This window comes from Panicum virgatum, chromosome 6N (assembly GCF_016808335.1).
Source record: "Panicum virgatum strain AP13 chromosome 6N, P.virgatum_v5, whole genome shotgun sequence".
Classification (NCBI taxonomy): domain Eukaryota; kingdom Viridiplantae; phylum Streptophyta; class Magnoliopsida; order Poales; family Poaceae; genus Panicum; species Panicum virgatum.
The window spans coordinates 50,560,156-50,576,192 of NC_053150.1; the positions used below are offsets into that span (position 1 = coordinate 50,560,156).

At 43.6% G+C, this 16,037-nt stretch overlaps 2 protein-coding genes across 12 annotated transcripts; both read right to left on the bottom strand.

Moving 5' to 3' along the window:
- Positions 1-285: 285 nt before the first annotated feature.
- Positions 286-6,768, bottom strand: LOC120679084 (retinoblastoma-related protein 3-like). 3 transcript variants are annotated; one of them, XM_039960587.1, is made up of 18 exons: positions 6,472-6,768; positions 5,669-5,773; positions 5,420-5,547; positions 5,234-5,330; positions 5,094-5,140; positions 4,124-4,319; positions 3,936-4,002; positions 3,650-3,829; positions 3,358-3,551; positions 2,379-3,261; positions 2,102-2,234; positions 1,941-2,013; positions 1,683-1,859; positions 1,474-1,593; positions 1,240-1,375; positions 1,039-1,154; positions 818-933; positions 286-723 (listed from the first exon to the last, which is right to left on the bottom strand). In XM_039960587.1, exons 1-18 carry the CDS (start codon positions 6,589-6,591, stop codon positions 573-575), a joined length of 3,039 nt encoding a protein of 1,012 aa, XP_039816521.1. In that variant the 5' UTR covers positions 6,592-6,768; the 3' UTR covers positions 286-572. The 3 variants fall into 3 exon arrangements, with proteins under 3 accessions (XP_039816521.1, XP_039816522.1, XP_039816523.1); XM_039960588.1 differs by having other exon boundaries at positions 3,358-3,548; positions 6,472-6,757; XM_039960589.1 differs by having other exon boundaries at positions 1,039-1,151; positions 6,472-6,757.
- Positions 6,769-8,555: 1,787 nt separating this feature from the next.
- On the bottom strand, positions 8,556-13,709 carry LOC120678086 (DNA polymerase zeta processivity subunit-like). 9 transcript variants are annotated; one of them, XM_039959245.1, is made up of 7 exons: positions 13,493-13,699; positions 11,318-13,143; positions 10,104-10,279; positions 9,941-10,021; positions 9,740-9,852; positions 9,219-9,408; positions 8,556-9,104 (listed from the first exon to the last, which is right to left on the bottom strand). In XM_039959245.1, exons 3-7 carry the CDS (start codon positions 10,129-10,131, stop codon positions 8,899-8,901), a joined length of 618 nt encoding a protein of 205 aa, XP_039815179.1. In that variant the 5' UTR covers positions 10,132-10,279; positions 11,318-13,143; positions 13,493-13,699; the 3' UTR covers positions 8,556-8,898. The 9 variants fall into 9 exon arrangements, 6 of the variants coding, with proteins under 6 accessions (XP_039815179.1, XP_039815178.1, XP_039815184.1 ...); XM_039959244.1 differs by having other exon boundaries at positions 10,838-13,143; XR_005676470.1 differs by having other exon boundaries at positions 10,104-13,143; positions 13,493-13,709.
- Positions 13,710-16,037: the final 2,328 nt, after the last annotated feature.

Consider the following 16,037-nt stretch of genomic DNA (forward strand, 5'->3'; position numbering starts at 1 on the left):
AGTTTGGGAGACAAGCATCGACACACATCATCAATCTGCAAGGAAGACAATGGATTGGAGACAAGTAGTATAATTAAGCACAGTGCACCAGATGATTTTCAGTTCCATAACAGTACCTCATCAATCATGAACAGTATGTCCTCCAGCATTTTCTCAAAGCTTATTCGATCAGGACTTCAATCGGCGTCCCACTGTTCTGCACGATCGTAATTCGAAACAGAAGCATAGACGAAAGCGATGCTACTGATGTCAATGAAGAGGGCAGGAACAAGGGATTCGCATCCATGCACAAACCGACAATACAAAGATCATTTTGCATTTACAAGACTTGTCAACTTGTTAGGTTACATGACTATGGTACTAGCTCCTACAAAAGCGAGGGAGGTTAGGGGAGCTCTCAGGGCAGCCTTTCTTATATTTTACAGCAGGTAGAGCTGCTCACAGAGGAGTTTCCCATGTGAAGAGACAAACAGAAACAAAGGGCATCTAATATCTAACTCTGATCATCTGGCACCTAACAGTTCAGCATAGGTTGTGTTGGATCGGTGATGCAGGCAGCATTGCAGACTCAATCACGAGTCAGATGGCTCACATTTCACCGGTGTCTTGACCGGAATCACTTCCATTGCTGCAGGCTTGGCATTTTGATCGCTGCTGAGGCTGCTGGCGACGACCAGGTCGCTGACAATGTCGAAGTTCAGTCGTCCGCTAACTTTCTTCCCACTGCACACATTGCAGGTGATCTGGACGTCAGTACTCTGTTTTTGTTGGAAATGGAATAGAGCAAACCTTCAGCAAATTTCACTGTAGATTTTACCTGTTTAGCCGGTTATTGATAGCCTTCAGATCCTTGGAAGGGCTTTGAAACGCATAGGTACTCTCGCCAACACATGCATAGTAGCTCTTTGAGCTTGGGGAGAGCAAAGTATCCATCTGGAGAGTTCAGTTACGAAGTTGTCACAACATTGATAGATGATTACATGATAGTTCTGTCAGATGAAAATTTAATCATACACACAAAAATTGACAGGCATATACCTTCGATGATCGAAGCGGAGAGACGTATACATTGTGAGTAGCAGAAACCTTCTTCGGAGACATGTCAGGAAGGTTTGGAAACCGAGCTAGCCGTGGAGATTCTGGAAATGGACCTACTGATACAACAAAAACAATTCAGCAAAACCTTTATGGACTCAGCACTAGGTTAATGTTGACTAATTTCTATATGTAGATGCATACCATCAGCAGAACCCTTTTCCTCTTCTTTCTTGTTTGGACTAGCACCAGGCCCTACCTCGACCAGCAAAGGCTTGGCAGCAGGAATAAATACTTCATTGTAGAAAGTGATAATATCGACATGATCTTCTCCTGTTTTCTGGGAGGATAAGAATTCAGTTAGGCAAACTTTTGAACTCATTGCAATTTGAGCAACTTAGAGAAATCCTTAAAAGCTGAAAACAAGATGGAACTAACCCCATTCCTGCATCTTGGGGGCCAATGAACATAAACACTTCGGAAAACTTGTGGCTTGCATTGAGGTTGTTTCCTGTAGCCGAAAATAATCTCCTTGAATGAAAGTTCCAATTGAGATATCTGTAAATTATCACCAACACAAAATTTAATGGTTATAGTAGGATATATTTTACCCATGGATTTGGAACTAATATAATTGCTACATTTACCTTAGCAACTCCATATATGCTACACAGTATGATCTGGTCAATATGCCTGTTGAAGAAAAGAGCAGTTTGTTGGCTAAGGATTTGCTGAACGAGGAAATACACTCGCTCCAGAACTTGCTGAGAAAGTTGCAATCTTTCACAGAGACTTCTGATTCTAATGGCTGCAAGTTTTGCTATCTGCGGAGATAAATGGGCATGAAGTGAACAGCATGCATTTTTATCTCATCACATTATGATGCATAAAAAAGGAATACTCACCTTGCTAAAGAACACACCTATTCCTGTCTCTGCGCATGTTTCACCTCCTCCTGCTGGATTCGGTCTTGTTGGACTGCAATAAGAATACGAAAAGGAAAATTCCACTTAAGCATCCAGCTGACAGTCACACAAGAGTTACAAAGTCAGGGAGAAATATTAACCTTGCAAAAGCTGATTGAAGAGGTGCTAACTTCGATTTGATATCCTTGACTGGTGATCTAAATGAATTGTTGTCCACCAGCACATTTCTTCTCTCAGTGCATGCTCTTTTGGGAGATCTGATTTCATCTTTATCTGCAGGGAACACCATTGACAAGGAGGAAGTTCAATCACTAATTGTGTACAGTGAAAATTGTAAAGCCAAAGAAGCACTGCACATTTAACACTTCAGGAACGTCAAAATAGGTATTTTGCTGATGATGGCTGATAAAATGCTACCTGGTGAATGCTCCTGCTTTTGGAAGGGAAGAGGTGGCAAGCCCCCTAATGAGATATTATGATGCGCGGCAATGGCATCAAGTGAAGGCATTGGTTCAGCCAGTAGACCTAACTGGTTTATTTCTGCAGACACTGCTGGCTTTGCAACAATCAAGGAATTGTACATTGATGAGCCTTTCTCCCATGCCATGCTCTCCAGAAGCCGTTCCTCAAGAGAATTCAGATGACGCTTCAACTCTCTGGGAAGTGTATCTTCATGCCTAACAAAACCCTCTATGACTTTACTCAAGTCAAAAGCTGTAATGCCAGTCTTCTCCAGAACAGCTGGGAACATCATAGTGACAGTCTTATGAGTTGCAAGAACTAATTCAGCAGAACAGGCAATCATGCACCGATGAAATCGCTCATTAGACAAGAGCGATGTAAGATTGTTCCCGCTCCCGCTCAAGATTTGTGACTCTGCTCTACACATCGATTCCAAAACCCTGTAATATAGCTTAAGGGCTTCCATTTTTCTTTGCTCCGTCCAGATAGCATCCATCCTATTTGTGCTTCGCACATTGGTACATATGCGCTCCCCAAAAGAACTACTTGTGAATATGGCTCCAAGTATAATGCCAGCTCTGTGCGTAATATCTTCTGTTAAATCCCTATCACATGCTGAGAAGAAGCGCAATAGTTCCCCAGAAGGTTTTGAAGGAAGGGGAGTTATTGTAGTCCGAAGCCACTTAGCAGTTGTCATGGCTGTGCTCACTGGAGTGATAGGAGCCATCTTTGAGTTGCCAAAGCTGTTGCCTTTAGGTGATAAACAAAAACGTGGAGGAGACATTGGACTTGGGCTTGTTATTGATTTTGCAGGTGAGGCCATAACATCATACTTCCTCTGAAATACCACGAAATACAAATACGTTTAAACAAATTTCAAAGCTTTCAAGTAATGAAGCAATGGATGAAATTTAATCTTACTAGTTAGCAGTACCTTTGTGCCTGGTAAATTAATGGCTCCACCTGACAGACTTCCACTGCCAAGCAAACTGTCCTCGTCTTTAGCAAACATGCGCTCGTCTAGCTCTCCTTTTGAGTTAATTGCATTGTCATATTCCTTTTCTAGGATTAGCAGACTTGATTTCAACAAGTTTCCCTGAAGCAAATCCTTAAAAACTTTCAAACCTTCTGCATCAAAGAAGAAATTTTAATGAGAAGGGGCAGCAGATAAGCTCGTGAAAAGACAGTGAATACCAAACAATAAGTTTTGCATTGTAGATCTATACCTGGATCAATAAAAGACAAATTATCCTGTTGACATTCTGAAGCAGAGCATGGCTTATTTTTCAGAATATTTATTATGAGAGTGTTTGTCTTCTCAAGTGCTTTGCTCAATTCATCTTCTGAAGTATGATATTTTTCACACAGAGAAGCAATAAGATTGACTCCCTGATCTGACTTCTTACCTGATTCAAACCAACAGAACGTATCAGTTTTAAGCCATAACTGCTATAACTAGCAGACCATGATTAGCAAACAGTATCTATCAAATAAAGAGTTGGTTGCCATTACCAAAGTAGGGTGAATCTTTTATATTGAAGCTCCTTAGCCGCACAGGAATGTGAATGATAAGTACAGCCTGCAGGCATGCAAAATAAGCAGTATTTGTTACATTCAAGTTGACTAACACTATGCATCGATTGCCATGCTGCATGAGAAGAGAAAACACTTGTGAATTTGATCATAGCACAGGTCCTTACCAACACAGAAATCAGTTCGTTCGTTGATGTCACAAGATCCTTGAATCTGCTGAATGATTGGATTCTTAATACTAAAAAAAGCAACCATCCAAAACGATAATAATCTGAAGCCTCTTGGTTGTTTGATTCTGAACAATTTTCTGAAGACTTGGCATCATTTGACAAGAATAGCTCCTGGTATGCACGCTTGTAGTACCTGAACCAAACAAACGTCTTAGTCATTTGCTGAAAATAAAAGTTCATTATTGTTCTGTGTAGAGAGGAAACTATCCGTTGGAAGGAAATAGAAAAGTAAACTCCAGCATATAAAGTTAAGGTACAACTGATAGTATTGCCAATGGCCATCAAAACAGATTATAGATGAAGCTTGGAAGACTATTAAACTTTGTTGCATAATTTGCTCATAACACTATTGGCCTAGTTGAATGGTATGACAGTCCATAATCATACATATATGCAAAGCAAATGGATGATTTTAAATTATTTAAGCAGAATAATGGAAATTTTAGCATGCAGTTTCAAGCTTTCTAGGATGCAATTCTAGAATAGATGCATAAAAGAGAAGGAAGTTTTGGCACCATGAAAAAAAGTACAAACTTGGCTATCCCAACATTTGTGGTATCAGCCTTTGCAGGGGCACAATAATCCTAGAATATATGCAAACAGTACAGGCTGTTAGGAGTATAGGGTCCTTTACGTATATGCCTACTCAGGTTATTATATAAAATATAGCTACAATCAACTAAAACGTCCAAATGCCCCAATGTGGTTTGGATTCAGTTCAGTAGCACTGGTGAAAAGAAAACTCACCCAAGGGGAGAGCAACACTACTAGCGAACCGATTTTTCAAATAAAAAACATTACTGGTGAATCAACATTCTAGCACAGAAATTTATTAAAGCGAAAGCTAGACAATTTATGCTACGAGTAGCCACAGGTGAAACAAAAGCAATAGAAAGTATAAATTTACCTGCTTAGCAAGCTTAAATGGACAACGTTCGCTTGCAGTTCCTTCAACTGAGCACAAACGAGGAAATGCGCGTCAGTAATAAGATAGAAACCTTCTGAAGTGTGTTCTAAAACAGGGGAGAACACTGGTTACATATGTACCTCAAGCCTCTTCTCCCAATCTGAACCATACAGGCCAGTCAGAATGTGCGCAACCTTTATGCAGAACTGTGGCATCTCCTTGAAAAAATCCACAATGCTACATGGAATCAACAGAAGGAATATAGAGATTAGCGCAAACAAGATGTGATTTTTCTTCGGCCAAACAAAATTTAGCAGGATTCTTACTTCAGCTTAGATGCCCTCAAGATCTGGCAGAGTGAGACACAACCATCTTCCTTCGACCTCCCTGCTTTGCTGAGCTTTGACACACAGTAAAGGACACAGGCATACCAGAACCTCTCGATCTCCTCGGGCTATACATGAATCCAATAAGTGGCAGAAACACAGGTTTTAGATTATTAGCTATACAACATGGTCCTGAAATTGGATGGGAGAAACATTAACTAAACCAGAGATAAAGAAATGCAATCTTACTGATCCACCGCCCAAGGAAGACATGCTGGACTTGAGGATGTTCTTGGTCTCCTTGAAAAGTTGCATTGCCTGCCTCGTCGTGCTCTCATCCAGTCCCAGTTTGCTCTGCTCGCAGCAAACAAAATAGCAATTCAGAATTGATTATAAGAGAATAGTTCACAAAGAGATATAGTAGTGGTAAAATTGAACAATAAACTGACAGTAATAATAAGAATACTAAGGACAGTAAGGCCCAAACTTGAAAGCGTGGAGAAACGAAAAGAACGTTCATTAATTCGATTTTGAAAGTAGCAGCCACAGATAAAAAGTTGCCCCTGCCTAATCACAGAAGGCTAGTTATCAAATACGCAGTGTAGGAAAAAAATAGCATATATTTGTACACATGACAAGAAAACCGAATAAAAGGATTGGAGGGGCTCCTTTGTCCTGAAAATCAAAATTGGAAGTATTCAAGGGCTGCGAAAATGCTTGAGATAGCCTAAATCACTGGGACTAGAGCACAGAACCTCAAAGACGGGAGCACAGCCAGCAAAGTTCACACATTTGCCCCCCAAAAGTGGAAGATGCAAACCTAAGGGGGAGCACCAGATCCAGCACAAATCCACTCCAAACAACAAAATCCGCTCAAATCTTCGACCTTGCATAGTTTCTTCACCGAGGAAACCCACACCAAGCGGCTAGAACAGATCACCAGGGGGGAGGGGGGAGGGGTTGAATTCCGCCGTAACCCAAGTAGCGGTAAAAAGCCCGAGCCCAACGACGGAGAGGAGCAAACGCCGCAGCAGGTGAGTGAGCATCCTTACCTTGCACAGATCGGTGAACCTCTCCTCCATGGAGGCGCCGGCGGCGGTGCCGGCGCCGCCCGAGGCCCCGTCCGTGACCCCGGACCCCGAGCTCGTCGACGGCTTCGCTGCTCCCTCCATGGCCCCTCCCCCCGAAGCACCGCCAATTCAGGCACACGAAACCCTTGCCGCGACGAGACTCTCCCGACGGCGGGAGGCGAGGACGCGGCGGCGACGGCTGCGGTGGACAAGGACGCGGGGGCGGGGAACGGCGGTGGCGGCGGCTTCTGTTGGGATGCGCGCCAAAAAAATTTCGGTTCTGTGCGGCCGGGCGCGCGCGCGCCGACTTTTATATCGGCGCGGGTGTCTTGGGCGGCAAAACGGAGCGCCCGTCTCACTGCGCGGTGGGCCAGGGCCCGCGGGGGTGGCGCCGCGTGGCGGGGTCGGTTGGTTTTGGCGGGAGAGGGGTGGGGATGGCGGGAGATTTTGGTGGGAAAGGTCTGCGGACTGTGGGGGTGGGCGGGCGTGTCGGGATGCGGGACGGCAACCACGTGCGCCGCGCGGCTGCGGCCTGCGGCTGCGGCGGCCGGCGGGCAGGGGTAGAAGCGTCCGAGAGAACGCTTGCAGCGCACGAGTTCTTGATCTTGGCTGCTAGCCTCGTATCGACCATGACACGACTCGTGCAAAAAAAAAAAAGAATTGTAGCATAGTTTTCCTGGTTTAAGTATAACAGGATTATAATAACAGAAGAAAAATTGCTTGGAATTGGCAGAAAAGAGAACAAATAAAATAAAATATGCGCAACTGCATCTGCCTATCTGGCCCTGGTTTAGATGCAGGGCGTAAACTTTTGAAAAAAGAATCTTTTCATATTTGAAGTATTAAATATAGACTAATCACAAAATTAATTGCATATTTTGTCCGTAAATTACGAGACGAATCTAATGAGATTAATTAATCCATCATTAGAGCATGTGTATTGTTGCAATTACTATAGCAATTTAGTGACTAATCATAGCATAATTAGACTCATTAGATTCGTCTCGCAATTTATAAGCAAACTATGCAATTAATTTTTTATTTCATCTAGATTTAATACTTCATGCATGTAAAATTCTCATTCGATTTGATAGTTTTGGAATTTTGAATTTTGCATCTAAACAAAGGGCTGGACTGCAAGACTTCACCTCGTCACTAGAGCAAAAGCCATAAGAGGCTAACGGTAGTACTAGGGCCTTGTTTAGCATTCTATAAAAATAGCGCGCATGTTTTTCGAAAAGAAAATCTCGCATACATAAAGTACTAAATGAAATCTATTTGTAAAACCTTTTTAGGGATGGGTGTAACTTTTCGCGACGAATCTAATGGCTGTAATTAATCGATGATTAGCTACAGTGATGCTACAGTGACCATCCTCTAATCGCGCGGTCAAAGACCTTATTAGATTCTTCAAGATCACTAGCACGGGGGTTCTGGAGTTGGTTTTGTAAACTGACTTTGTTTGACACCGTAATTAGCAGTCAAAATATTACTATTCATTAGCACGTTAAAATCCTAACGCGAACCAAACGAGGCCTAAACGTGCATGCCATTACTAGTACCAACGGCCACATCAGCAGACTGCCCCTGCTACACCACATTCTTCTTCGAGCAAGTTTTATAAGAAACGCCCACAGCGGGCTGGGAGAAGGCTCCATGGTGGCAGGCCCCATTGGAAATTAATGCGCAGCAGCAGTTTTCAGCCAATGGCAGCAGCATTTTGGTCTCTTAGCCCGCCTCACCCGGCGCTTCAGCAACCGCCCACCACCTTCTCTCCTGTTTTATCTCTCTTCCACGTAAGCTCTCGGCCTTCTCTCAGCCTTCTATAATACCTGCTCTTCTCGTCCAGGAGCTGGAGCACCAGCCACCAGGTTCTTCTGTGTCGAGTGACACCCACCAGCCTCGGATTCCGCTCTGGCTTTCCCTGACGGTGTCACGACACATGCCCGTGCCGTGAGCTCGTCCTTTCGTCTTCGCTGCTGCCTGTCGTGCCTGCCTGCATCATGATTCAGGACTCGGTAAGATGCACGCCAGCACTTTTGCAGCAGTACAGCACCATCCAAGCATTTGGCTTAATTTTTCGCCCACGGCATTTTGATCAGCATAAGTGATGGACACAAGAATACAGCCTTCGCTTCAAGTTCCGCAGCTCAAATTTTTCTCCCCAACGATACATCTGAATCTACTGGGAGATGTACAGCTGGTGTTACAGCTACTGTTATGGACAGTCCATGAAATGGGGAAGTCTCTCATCTGCCCTTGGATAAGCCCAGGACGACCAGGAATTGAACCCCTATAACCACCCACCCCCCTCTCATGACTGCAGCAACAGCCAAGAACTTTGTCCATTTTTCTCTAGCCTGTGGTGATCTCAACAGAGAATGAACACAGAGCAGGCACAGGTTCCTGCTAGCCGGCAAGGTTCTTTGGTTCCGTGGGGCCAGGGTGTTCCAGGTAAAGCTGCATCTTCAGAGGGTCACAGCTCACCGACTTGATGGGGGTGATCTGGGCAGGCTGCATCCACAGCTTGGTGTCCGTGGGGATCCACAGCTGAGCTTCTCGGTCGCCATCGCCGGGGAGGGATCGGAAGTAGGCAGTGACCTCCCAGCTGCCATCTATCAGGATTCACAATGCAAGCTTGTTACTCCTTCCTATCTCTTCTACTAACATGGTTGGCTTTCACAGCAAGCCCTTAGATAGTATAAAAATAACGAGATGAAATAGGGAACCTGATGGAAGAGACTTGGTGACAGGTTCAGCAACTGTCAGTTTGATCAAGAAAGCTCGCAGCGCAAATTCCAGGTCTTCCTCCTCTAACTTGGAACCATACGATTGGTTTACTGCAAGCTTGAAGACAAACTTCTCGATTGGTACATGCTCCTTGTCATAGAAGATGACTACAACCCTCTCAACCAATCCCTGGATTGTTAAATAAAGAAATTAAGGTTATTGCTAGCTATAAATGTAGAAGTAGAGCCCATTGGAATATTTCTACAATTTGGTACTTATCAGAACATCAAGGATTATCAACACTGAAAGCTTCAATCAAGCCTAGCGTAGAACAACAGTCAAAAAAGGAGACAAAACAAGTGATCCTAAAGAGAATTCATTTTGCTTCCAAACAAATTGTGAGCTATCAGCTATCTACTTTGAGAAAAACTACCAAATAAAATCCCGCTGCAAGGTCTATTGGTGCACTTAACTGCAGCAGAAGGAACAGTCAGTTAAATAAAGGGGGTAGAAAACAAACCTTCTGTATGAAAGGGAGAAGGCCAGTAGTCGTGGAGTGAATATAGCTAGCAAGTTCCGGATGCACTGCTTTCTGGACCACTACATTCATGTACCTTCTCCTCTCAAAGGCACCTACAGATACATTTGTTTAATCTAACAAAACCTTTGCAAGCCAGAGTTACTGAACCAACTTAAATGCAAAAGTAAGAGAACTTCTTACGAGGAGGATAGAAGCCTTTGAGGAAGACAATGCAGCTGACAGCTACCTCAAGAAATTCCACGACCACTTGTGCTATTTGACCTATTTAAGTGAATTCAAGTAATTATTAAAACAGCAACCCCAGCTCTGAGAGAAACAGACAAGAAAACTAATCATAAGCAACCTTGAGGAGTTCGATTCTTCCGATCCATAACTCCGTTCAGGCGAATTTCAATTTCAGAAACATTCAAAAACTTCTGTTAATCAGAGACTCCTGCTTGTTTATATTTCGGTGATTGGCACAGCCCTACAAGCCACCAATGGATACATGATAAAGTTCCAAGCCACCAGATGGTTGTGCTGAGAAACAAAAAATCAGTTCTAAATCAAATATGGCCAATTAAACAAGCATGAGAAAAGGAACAGGAAACCAATGCAATGGACAGCTATGACAGCAGCATAGCAGTGGACACTCCAGGCCATCATGCTATAAGAGCCACAATTCTTATCAATACCACTACAGGAATTTTTTGGCCGACACAACATGTTATAGCAAACTGCAAAAGCATATACAGAAAATGGTTCTGAAAGGAAAGATTTGGAAACTGGAGGACAGACAAAATCATACTGGTGTTTCTCTCATTGATGCTAACAATATATTTCCCCAAAACTTCTACTTATCAGTTAGCAGAAAGTTCAGATTTTGAAGTTTAATTTTAGTGAATTGTGATCCTAGAGTAATTCCTGCAATATCTAGTTTCCTGAGCAACATGACCTCAATATAATTTTCTAATCAAGCCAGCTCATAAAATGATGGGTGAAACCATTCACCATGCTCCAAGGATTCATAAATCAGATATGAGACTGCAAGCAAGGAATAACTACCAATAAGAGCTTACTAAATAAATCCCATGGCACCTTTATAGGAGTATTAACCTCTAGTCCTCGCTCCTCAGTGGAACACAATAAGGCAATTTAAGTTTGTCACAATAAACTCTAAACAGAAAAAAAAAGGTGTGAATGTGATCTCTGTATATACAATAATTGATACTTTCAGATGTTGTGGAGAGAAAAAATAGAGACATAGTGCACACTACACATTCAATTACATGCTAGTTTTTTTTAGACCTAGGCTAGAAGTATTTTTTTTCCTTTTTCGGGTGCTTTGGGAATTAATCCCAATTCTAGGAACACACCCAAAATTCTCAGACATTGCCAGGGACCCAAACACTAACCATCAAGAATTCTGGTCGCGAAGTTAAAACATGAAAAATGAATTTCCTAACTCCCAGGAAATAAAAAAGTATAAGCATTTTCCACTCCATCATATAAAACCATAGCATGGTACATTTGAAATCAGCCTATCTAGTTGCCACAAAAGTATGTTAACTTTCATACGAGCAAGGACTCTGCCACTAATAGCTCATTGATCCCCAAAAGAATATTGTATATAGCTTCTGTCTCAAGGTGTGATTCATCTCCTGCAAAGAATTCATGCACACATCCGTCCACTTCAATGAAAGAGCAACCCGGCTGCTTACTCATCCTGCTACCGTTCATAGGTGTCCGCAACTTATTCACATCAACCCACCTTGATGTGGTAGCATAGACATTAGAAAGTAAAACATGTCCTGCACACTTTTTTGGCTCCAGTTCTAGGATCCTTTCTGCTACATATTCTGCAAGTCCTACCTCTCCACAAGCTCTGCAAGCAAACAACAACGACTGCCATACTACCACATCTGGAGCAATAGGCATCTCTTTAATAAACTGTGATGCCTCTGCCAATAGTTTTGCACGGCCCAATAGATCAACCATGCATCCATAGTGTTCGATCCTTGGTGCAAGATTGTAGACAGTGGACATACGCTGAAAGTGATGGTACCCATGTTCCAGTAACCCTCCATGGCTACAAGAAGTAAGGACACCCAAGAAAGTGACCTCATTTGGTATAACCATACCCTCTCCTTCCATCTGAGCAAACAAATCTAGTGCTTTGCCACAGAGGCCATTAAGAGCAAAGCCCATTATCATTGCTGTCCAAGAAAACACATCACGCTTGGTCAATCCACTGAATATCTCATAAGCCTTTTTTATATCCCCACACTTTGAGTACATATCAATAAGTGAATTCTTCACAGAAAGCTCCTTTCCTAAACCATGAACATCACAATAAGCATGAACATAACATCCCAAGTCAAGTGCTCCCATTTGGGCACATGACGATACAACAGTAGCAATTGTCGCATCATCAGCCTTCATTCCAGAAATTTGCATGTCCCTGAAAAGCTGAACGGCCTCTTTAAACTTACCCAACTGTGTGTACCCAGAAATCATTGAGGTCCAGCAAACCACATTTCTCCCGTGCATTCCATCAAACACCTTGCGGGCATCTTCAACCAGTCCACACTTAGCATACATACTAATCAGAGAGGATCCCATATGACAGTTAATTCCAACCCCATTCACCACAACTAAACCATGGCACAGCCTCCCGACCTTCACTGTGCCTGTCCTGGCAGATGCAACAAGCGCATTCAGCAATGTGACATCATCCAGCCTAACTTGCTCCTTGGCCATTTCACCAAAAGCCTGCAATGCTTTATTTGGCATCCCGCCTCGTAGGTATCCAGCAATTATTGTGTTCCAAGAAACGACATCACAAGCTCCTTGGGGAGCAGAATCAAGAACTAGCCTTGCAGTAGCTGGATAGCTACATGATGAGTACATGTTGATAAGGGAATTAAGGACAAATGTATCAGAAACCAAGCCAAGTTTGACAGAAAGGGAATGAAGCTGGCCACCAACAGAAACAGATGGGAGGCGGGCAGTAGCGGAGAGGGCAATGTTGAGGGAATAGTTATCGAGGGTCATATATCCAGATTGGCGGAGCAGGGAGAGGAAGGAGAGGGATAGAGATGGGACAGGCCCCAAGGAGAGAGATCGGAGGATGGAATGGACAAGGGGTGGCTTGATGAGAAGACCCGAAACAATTGCACGAGAGAGGAGGAGGGGAATATGGCAATGGGATAGGCGTAGGATACATTTGTTCTCAGGGAAAGAGCTTCCTGCAATGTAGAAGGGTTTTGATTTCCCACCAAATATTCGGGAAGCTGTGCTCATTAAAGACAATGGAGTCGACAAGTACGAAATGGGGCAAAATGGATCTGTCACTGCAGGCAAGCGATTGGAGGATTCGGAAAACTGTTGTCCAACACTGAAACCTACATTCCAAAGTAACCTGACGTGAGAGATCAATTGATCATATCTTGCTGAGTATCAGACTGTTGGCTATGTACGTATGTATGTATGTATCAGGACCGAGCACTCAAGTTCAATGCACATGCAAGATTCTGCAATTTTTAGAGCTTGGCAACAGAGGCGGACCCAGCATAGGACATGGGTGTACACATGCACACCCGATAATTCTTGTTATTGCAAACGAGATCTAAGTTAGTTGGTAGCTCAATATATTGTAACTGGATTCAGATCCGAATACAGATAGTTTTGCTAGGGTTTGGGGTGCTCGGTCTCGCACAGCACAAGGAAAGAGAAGGGGCGGGCGCGGCATACCTGGAGGATGCGCTCATCGCCGGCAAAGGGCTGGGCCGCCGCTCGCCCAGACGTCGCCGCCAGGGAAGGAAGATCCCGAGCAAGGGAGGAGATCAGGAGAAACAGAGCCACAGAGGGGAGGAGATGAACCTGCTGAGGCCCTGAGCGGGAGGAGGGGGCGGCTGTCAACGAGCCGAGCTCGAGCCTGACAACAACACTCGTCCAAATTCACAGGACTAGAAAGAAATACTAGTACAATAAAATTATATACTAAGATTAGTCTAAAAGGTAGATTTAATTCGATAAATAAATAAATAAAAAGTATATCTGGATATTTAGCTTTATTCTCTCTACTTTCTTTTGATAGTCATTTCTGGACATTTTTTTGCCATTTTATCGCTCTGTTCAGCTACCTTGCCAGACTGTTAGCCAGCAGTGTTTTTCTCTTACACCAAATTAACATCATCCTCCAGTTATAGCCAGTCAGCAGTATTTTCCTCTGATAACAAATCAGCATCAACTCCGGCCACAGCAAGCCGAACAGAGCGATATCTTTTTTTGTCAAGAATTTTGTCCCGTTTTATACGGTTACGTACACCAGTAAAATGTGGTGCTACACTATTAGTACTCGGTATTGTCGACTTAAGAACATTTATCAGTTATGTATTATGTATGAATATGATTTTTTACACCAGAAACATCTCATGCAAGAGATCCTAAAAATACACAATGCCAGTTCACCCCACATAACATTTGTCAGTGGCACGTGAACACTTCTTCCTCAGGGGGGCAAGGCAAGGTTGCAGAATGAGTATCCATTCATCAAAATGCAAATACCACATATCCAGTCCAAAATCAGCATCAACTGTCATTGAAGCCCTACATGTCAGTATGCGGTCTGATAGAAGATCCTTTTCAACGAAATTCAGGTAGAACAAACAATCACCATTTCTCTCCAAAAGTATTCAGTGCAAGCTGGGCAATAGCCCAGTGCTTGGGCAGGGTCTGGTCCTGCCAACCGACCAGGGTTCGATTCTTGGGATTTGCACCAAAAAAAACCCTCCTCGCCCACCCCATATCCAAAGCACATTGGGCTCGCCTCTGGTCACTGCCTCGCTGGTCCCCTATATGCGTGGATCGTCCATTCTCACGGGATATGAGCACTGTGTATGAATGAGGTAGGGGTTTAGGGTTTTCTCAGCTTGTGTGAGAAAAGTCTTCTTTCTTTTGTGAAAATATCGTGGGGGCGGTCTTTTCTCCACAGGTCGAGTTTTTTTCTCCAAAAGTATTCAGTGGGGTTGCTAGACCGGTCGACGAGCACCTAGCAAGACATCAAGAGCTCACCTGAGCGACAAGGCTGGGCCTGCTAATGAGCTAGCAGCAATCAGAAGTTTACAAAAACAAACCAAACCTCACACATTTTGTCTTCCTTCAACGATCAAATGTGTCATAAAATAGTTAGTAATACAAAGAGGTATGCTCTTCTTCTGCCTCAAAGTCCTCCGCTTGGAGGCCTTTGAGGGAGAAGGAGAGAAAACTCCTTGGAGGCCACTTCTTCCTCTTCACGGTTCTTGTCTGCGAGGAAACCATGGAAATGCCTGGGTTTATATAGGCCATAAAAGGCATTAATATATTCTCCATATCGGGTGAGTCATCTTGTGAAAATTGCAGAGGTGTTCAGATTCTTCCACATCTTTTCCCTAGTTGCACTACCTGGAGTCGTTTACTTTAGGAGCTTGGACTTTGGACAGCACCAAGGAACACTGGCATATCTTGTCGAGAATAATTGCTGAACATGGATATCACAGTTTCAGTGATCTGAAACGTGATGCTGAACTCCTCAGTGTTCCTTCATAACTGCCAGTGAAACATGAATGTATGTCATGTTTTTACACGCGAATAAATTTTGCATCCAAAAACAACTAGTTCAGATGTTTTTTACGTTTATATGGGTGGTGATACACAAACTGACGAATGGTAGCAGTTAGACAGTATCTAGAAAGTAAATACAGAAGATTTGGGTAAGATAGCTTTCGGATAGCCGCAGCATGAGGCATCCTCTCCAAAAAAAAAAATTCTGACCTTACCCTGATAAGGCTTTTGGAGATTCTGCCAAAGCTTCAGGCTGGTTGCTATCACACAGTTGACCTAACCCTCGCAAGGAGCAAGAGCCAACAGAATACAAGATGAAGCAGAGCTCGTGGCACGCAGAAAGGTTCATAAATCATGCATTGTTTGACATTCTTCCGCACACTTGCATACTTCAGGTGTCCGACAACAGCCACACATTGCAAGTCTCCGCAATAGCGGTTCCCCGGCGGATCGAACCGACACCGGCTCGTGCACGCAATGCTCGGGAGCTCGCCGGAGGTCGGCGAGGCCCCGCTGCGCGAATCCAATTGCGCGCTGGAGCGCTTCCTGGCGCGCCATTTGACACCACCGATGCAGCTGTCTCCCCACCCACCCTCCAACGTAACGGCTCAAGTATTTCTTTATTTTGTTTTTTCATTTCAAATTTTTCTATTACGTTCCAGCCAGGTGGTGTCATTGTCTTTTCTTTTCAGAT

Excerpts from the sequence above, each read along its gene's own strand:
- LOC120679084 (XM_039960587.1), bottom strand. The coding sequence starts at position 6,591 with ATGGAGGGAGCAGCGAAGCCGTCGACGAGCTCGGGGTCCGGGGTCACG. Across the intron at positions 5,548-5,668 it reads CTTCCTTGGGCGGTGGATCA|CCCGAGGAGATCGAGAGGTT; the intron begins GTAAGATTGCAT and ends ATTCATGTATAG. Across the intron at positions 1,155-1,239 it reads GGAAAAGGGTTCTGCTGATG|TAGGTCCATTTCCAGAATCT; the intron begins GTATGCATCTAC and ends TTGTTGTATCAG.
- LOC120678086 (XM_039959250.1), bottom strand. The coding sequence starts at position 10,131 with ATGGATCGGAAGAATCGAACTCCTCAAG. Across the intron at positions 10,022-10,103 it reads GAAGAATCGAACTCCTCAAG|GTCAAATAGCACAAGTGGTC; the intron begins GTTGCTTATGAT and ends TCACTTAAATAG. Across the intron at positions 9,105-9,218 it reads CACCAAGTCTCTTCCATCAG|ATGGCAGCTGGGAGGTCACT; the intron begins GTTCCCTATTTC and ends GAATCCTGATAG.